The 6,635-nt window shown below is 35.4% G+C and overlaps 1 protein-coding gene across 1 annotated transcript in view; it reads left to right on the top strand.

The window, feature by feature from the left end:
- The window catches only part of mcoln2 (mucolipin 2), a 15,580-nt gene extending 9,787 nt beyond the window's left edge, over nucleotides 1-5,793 (top strand). The window contains exons 13-14 of the mRNA XM_024279374.2: nucleotides 401-534; nucleotides 5,414-5,793. Of these exons, the coding sequence (XP_024135142.1) occupies nucleotides 401-534; nucleotides 5,414-5,450 (171 nt within the window). The 3' untranslated portion in view covers nucleotides 5,451-5,793. The remainder of the gene's footprint in view (nucleotides 1-400; nucleotides 535-5,413) is intronic.
- Nucleotides 5,794-6,635: the final 842 nt, after the last annotated feature.

Raw genomic sequence — 6,635 nt, forward strand, 5'->3', positions numbered from 1 at the left:
TTCATTGATTAGAAAATAGAAAACAAGCAAAAACAAAGACACACTTATGCCCCATTTGATTAATTAAATATCGTAGTTATTAACTAAAGTCAAGTAGAGTTTGATTGCTTGAAAAGGAGTGGGAAGAAGGGAATTTATATAATCCATCCCCTAAAAGACAAAATACAGCCAACCAGAGTCAACTATTCATTCAGACTGTGGTATAATATTGTTATCATAAAAATTAGCACTTTTTTTTAATTTGTCACAGCTAATATCTGTGATTTAACTGTGTTTGCATGTTGGCCTTCACAGAAAATAAACAAAATAACTTGATTCAGGTTTTTCCCTCAATCAAGTTAATGTTTAAATATGGCCCAACAGCTTTGATCATGCTGCTTTTATTTCTTGTTTCCTACAGAAATACCAAAACGATGGTTTCCCTCTGACAGACCTGCAGAAGTTCCTCCGAGAACAAAAAGATTTCCCTGTTGTCGACGACAGCAGCGAGAAAGACGTTGAGCTGAAATGCTCCACATTTAGCTGCTGCAAACGGTACGACAGCTCTGATTTGATCAAACTTTAAAACATTTCTTCTGTGTTGTAAATGCTGGTGTTGGCGTGTTTGGAGGGTTGTTGGGCTGTCACAACTTCACTATAGTCATCATTTGTGGCCAAACTTAGGGGGTTGCACCAACAGCTTCAGTAGTTTTGCTTAATCTGACAAGATTTAGGATTAAAAAAAAAAACATAAAGACATGACACACGTCTGTGCGGTTCAGTGGCAACTTCTTCTTTAAAGGAATCCGAAAAGAGAAGTTGGTTAAAAATTGTGCCCCACCAGATATTAAAGCATGTGATGCTTCCTGGAGCCAGACTAAGTAATCCAAGATTGAAAGCTGTGATAAAACGGACTGCTGTGTTCCTGCATGTGCTGCTGGAACTTGTATAAATTACCTGGAAGAGCATTATGGGGGATACAAAGAGACTGTAATCGTACGCTGCTTCCTTTATGGCAGCCCTGAGGTTTTGACTTGTCATTTCCAAGAAAGCTAAAAGTCATTGTGTTAAAAACCAGGAAACTGCTCTTTCTCCCTCTTAAAAAAAAAAAAAAAAATGAAACGAATTCCCAATTAGCTTGATGTTCTGCTTAGCTTGCACCTTGTTTCTACCATAAACTACTCAATTATTTTGGTGTTTGTCCGTGTTTTTATGTGCATTCCTTTTGCGTGAGCTAATCCCTATCATCAGCAAGGCAGTGAGGTTTCCTCCACGCTGTGGTTTGGCTCGGTCTTACTCAGTCTCGCAGCAATGAAATTAGTGGTGGGAGCTATGCGGACACACCCAGTGATGGGCTGATTACAGAGAAGCTAGAGGCCGAACACTGGGAAGAACTCCCCCCCAACAACCATCACCTTCCCCTTTTCTCCCTCAGCTCCCTATCTGTTGTCTTCCAGATAAGTCATGCTCGACACTTCTGAGGAATCTGAGCTGCTTCGAAATGGAATTCTGGTTTAGTGAGAGAAGGAAAAAGCATTTAAATTTCCTTCTGTCATCGTTTGCACTTGAATGAAACTTTAAAACTGATGTGAGCCACTTTGTCCTTTCCCGTCTTCACTGTTTATTATTTATAAGGAAGACCATTTAGCTTATTTCTGCCTCGACTTGCAACCTTCAGAAAAACATCAGGCAGGACGTCATTTCTAGTCGACTGATGAAAGCGAAAAGTTTATTCTTAAATAAAAAGTGTTGTACAACGTTTGTGCATCAGCTGCTTTCTTGCTGCTGAAGTGTGACCTTCTTGTAAATGATGCAAACATTTTTTGAGTCATGTCGTGAGCATTAGCCACAAGTTTCAACAGTACAGGTGTTTCTGCATTTTTTTTTTTTCAAAAGTCCCCCTTTGACATTTTCTTTTATTACAAAAAAAACGTTCCCAGTAGTGTTTGATTATAAGGTTTTTAATCAAAATTCCTCAACCTAAATGTGTTAAAAGAAAAACATTTTTAATGTTGATCTGAAGCCACTGTTTCCAAAATGTCCTCTGAGGGGGCGTGGTTTTTGGAGCCCCGCCCCTGATCCCCCTCTGTGTGATTATGATAGCTCTGTGTCTCGCTAGCATAAATCTTCACCGCTGCCGCATAAAAATGTCAAGCAGTATTGGTAATGTCCAGCCGTATGGTTTTGTCAGCTCGGACAAGGAAGTGAAGATTTTCATGGACCGAACTTTCTCCAAAAGCCTGATTTTTTTTTTTTTTTTTTTCTTTTTTTTTTCCCAGTTCACCACAAACTCTTTTAGCTAATTATTGAATGTTTATTGATGTTGTGACGTAAAGAAGGATAATTAATTCAAAGGAGGATGCAAAAACGAAAATATTATTACATTTGTTTTCTTTCATAAGAAAAATGCCACACATACATGTTAAAAACTCAAAAAGCATGTTTTTCCTTGTTTTCTTTTTTTATTTTTATTTTTTCCTGCATTAGTTTGTTTTTATACCAGACCGTAACGCCTGGGTTCTGGAGTCTTTCCTTGTGCCATTAAAGCCCATATCTGTCTTTGGATAATCTGTAATTCTTTGCTCTTGACACTAAAGTGCTTTAGGAAGTGAAGTTTCAGTTACATGCTCATTAATGCTGAGATGCACAAAAACCTTTTGTGGCCTGTTAGAAGGATAAGTCGTCATTAGTAGTCCTGTCAAGTTACACAGAGTGTAAATACACAAATGATGCTTTGCACTTTTTTTATGACCATCTTTGTCCTCATGTTTTACTTACAAATACCAGCTTTTTTCTTTTTTTAGTTCTTTTCTATTAAAAAATATTAAAATCTCTATTCTGAAATGCAGTTGACGCTCTCATCGCCTTATCCATCATTTGCAGTCAATTTATGACATTTACCCTCTAATCTTCTTTATTGGATAGATATGTTAGTGGTAAAACTAATTTGAAAACACATTTCAAAGTAATTAAATGCAATACAAAGTGATTTACAATCAACCCACTATACTGCAGGCTAATGCTCATGAATTGAGTAAATATGGGAAAAATGGGTAAGAATTAGTGGGCAAAGATAAATCCATGACTAGCAGTATATTTGGCCTATAATAGTACGATTAAAGTAATATAAATTAATTGGTGAAAGGAAATGTTCCCAGAAATAAAAAATATTAAAGTTAGAAACACTTTTCTGTTTACCCTCTCTAGAGATGTGGGTTTTTATGGCTGAAAGTAGCTTCACCACATGTGTTGCTGCATTTGTGAAAGTAACAATTTTTGTCTTCGTCTGTGACTTTCAGGAAGTAAGAAATAGGAAACAAAAGTCCCGACTGAAAGGGACCAAAAAAACAACAACTTTAGAATCAGAAAACGGGTAAAGATGTAAAACTTGTGAAGTTCTTCTGTAGTACATTAGAAAATTTTACAGATACATTAAACATTTATGTTACAACATGATTATTTATGTAAATGGAACTAAATTTTGGAAGGAAATACCAGTTTAATTCACAGAAAATATCATAACCCTTCTACAAGGACATTTTACTGTGAAAAGTCTAGATAAAGTTTTTACAGCTTGTTTAAGCCAGAGTGTTATTGTTGTAAAAAAATAGTCCAGATATAAATAAAAAAAAGAAAACAGTTGCAAGACTGTAGACGTATACGTTTCAAAATCTTTGTATATTTACATCCTTACAATGCTCATGCGGTGAAGGAAGTGAAATTATGACATTTTTTATTCTTTTTTTTGTTTTTGTTTTTGAACTATATGGTAAAAGTTTAAAGGAGTTAATGTAAGGCTGATAGACACATCATAGGTGGATGTTACACAGAAAAACAAATGTACTAGGGGTTAGCAAACTATTTGACTAGGGTTCTAAACTTTGGCAGAAGGGTCGGACCAGGTGCAAAAGTGTTTTGGTAATCCACAACATTAGAGAAATAAAAAAAAACATGAAATCTGGGCAAAAACATGCTTTAATTTTGATAAAAAGTTAATATACACATTTTTAAACAGAAAATCTTTGAGTTTTCATTTGAAACTGACTTTTTTTTCTCATTTTAGTGCCAATTGCTCCAATGGATTGACATCCACCTGGGGAAAAATTGTGGTGTTGGGATGATTGGAAAAATGACTAACTCAGAAAACACACATTAACATCAGACAAACAACAAAACTTGCATTAGTAGATGAATCCAGAAAAAATGTCTGCACCCAAACAAAGATCAATTTATTTGTAGTGTACCATCAAACTTTTCAGAGCTTTTAAGTGTATTATAATGTTTATTCCTCACAAAAAACAACCCAAAGAGGTATTTTGATCCATTCACGCATCTGAGTATTCCTCTAAAACTGCTCTCCTAAACATCAGCCCTTCTCAATCCACAAAATCCAGTGGCTCATCACATTGTGACATCACAAAGGGAGGGAACAGCCCCTTCTAGGAGGAGTCTACGCTGCCAGCACCGCCCCCAGGCTAACACACACATCGGCAAAAAGCTTTCATTATATATGCACAATATGTGCATCCATAATTGCAAAAGTTCGGATGTCGTTTGTTTTTATGACATCATGAAATGGGCGGCACCCATAAGGAGTAAAAGGCGGAGCCTCAGAGATCAAGGTGTCTTACTTCAGGGTAGTAAAAGTGCTCACAAAAATAATATTATAATAATATAATAATAATAATATTTCATAAATAATTTGTAGTGTGCCAAAGGTAATATATGTGATCATATATATGGATATATTTTACTCTGAAAGGCTTAGAACTGCATGATGTAGGCCCTTACCATTTAAACTTCACTTGACCAAAGGTAATATTGGGGCTGGTTTCATATTTGAAAATTAATGTTGACGGGCATTTATGAAATCTTGTTTAAAGAAAATATAATGACCTTAAATAAATTTTTCTATTAAAGCAAATGAAATTTGGAGCAAAATTACCAAACAGGAAGTGATGTATTTATCCTGCACAACACCAAAATAAGAAAAGAAAATTCTGTTTTGAAAAGAGAACCTCAAGAACAAGTTTAACAGTCCAAGTTCCTTAAATGTCAAGAACATTTTTGGAAAAGTGTTGCATACATTGAGCAAATGTGAAAGTAAAACGAGCCGGTTTGGAGTTTTTGCTTGAGGGGAAAATTCCCCCTTTCTTCAGCACAGAGGTGGGTGGGTGGGGGGTGGGGGTATCAGTCAGGGAAAGGGAAAAATTGAGATAAAAGTTTTCAAAGATGAAGACATAAAGACCAAAAGAAGACCGTTTTGAAGGAAAAAATGGATTGGATGAATATGGGTGTAGCAAAATGTGAGGATAGTGAGATTTGTATTTTAATATTAAACAGCATACAGATAGTTCAGAAATGCTTCGTCAAAAGCTTTGTCATGAGCAGGCGTTTATGTTGCCTTTTTAAAATATTTTCTTTCTTGTTTCAGTTTTCCAGTAAATGACGACATCATACTCATAAGCTGACAGCTCTGAGATGAGCCGTTTGGTGGAGGACGAACTTAGGACCTGACTCTGGTATTGATTTAAATCGACTACAGTGAAAGATGCTGGAAACCGACAGTTTACACTCGCAGATCAATGAAGACGATACTGACATTCCTCAGGGACATGAAACCGGACCTCAGGTTGCAGAGATGGAGTACAAGCTGGAAAAAAATGAAGAAAAAACTAGACATTAAAGGACCATTCAGAGGTGTACTACACATTTTTTTAAAAAAAGGAAATGCCAAAAAGTGTTCTATGAGTGCTATGTGCCTTAGCACCTGTTATAACTTGAAAATTGAAGTAAAGATTGCAGTAAAATGTGTCTCTTCTCTCCTTTACATTGCACAGAAAAAATGGACTTCAGGGTGTTTAAAACATTTTTTAGATTTACAGGACTACTTAAGTTTATCACAGAATCTGTCAGCATGTGAACAAGCTGGAACAGGGAATCCTACGTTGACAACAGCAATTGAGGGTAAATGTGTTAAATGTAAGGCCTGTTATCTCCCTGTCAACACTGCAGTGTTACCCAAAGCTCTGACCGAAACGTCTGATAAAAATCCTGCTAGGTTTACTTAAGAAGCAGCACTGTACAAGTGATGCCTTTTAGTTACAGCTTTTTGTGGATGACAATAAACCCCAAGAAATCTGAGGCTCTATTTATCAGAATATGAGGATTCACTTGGATCAAATCTTAGGTTTTGTTGAGGTTGGCTAACATGAATTACATTTTATTTTATGTAAGGATTTAATTTTTTTTATGCATAGTAATTAAACATAAAGGTAGGAAAGTATGAACTCTAACAGAAAAGCACAAAAAATGTTTCAAAAGACAATTGGTCCATTAATTTAAAGTAGGTTTTGCACTTTCTAATATAATTTGATCAAATAAGTAAAATCTTTTAAATGGAACCTAAAATCCAATTTTTTAGGCCTGTTTCTGAAAATCATTTGACAAATGAAGGTGCCTAAGTGGACTAATAACTGGAAAATTTGTGTCATAAGTTTTAAAGTTAATAAAAGATGTCAAATCCAAAAAAAATTCAAATGAAAAAAATGATTTAAAGTCCCACTCTGGTCATCTTTTAATATATTTAAAAATTGTTCCCCATGTTATTTTAAAGGAAAAAAAAGTCGATTTCTTGGACATAATATCTGCAGAGT

This window comes from Oryzias melastigma, linkage group LG4, assembly GCF_002922805.2.
Source record: "Oryzias melastigma strain HK-1 linkage group LG4, ASM292280v2, whole genome shotgun sequence".
Classification (NCBI taxonomy): Eukaryota; Metazoa; Chordata; class Actinopteri; order Beloniformes; family Adrianichthyidae; genus Oryzias; species Oryzias melastigma.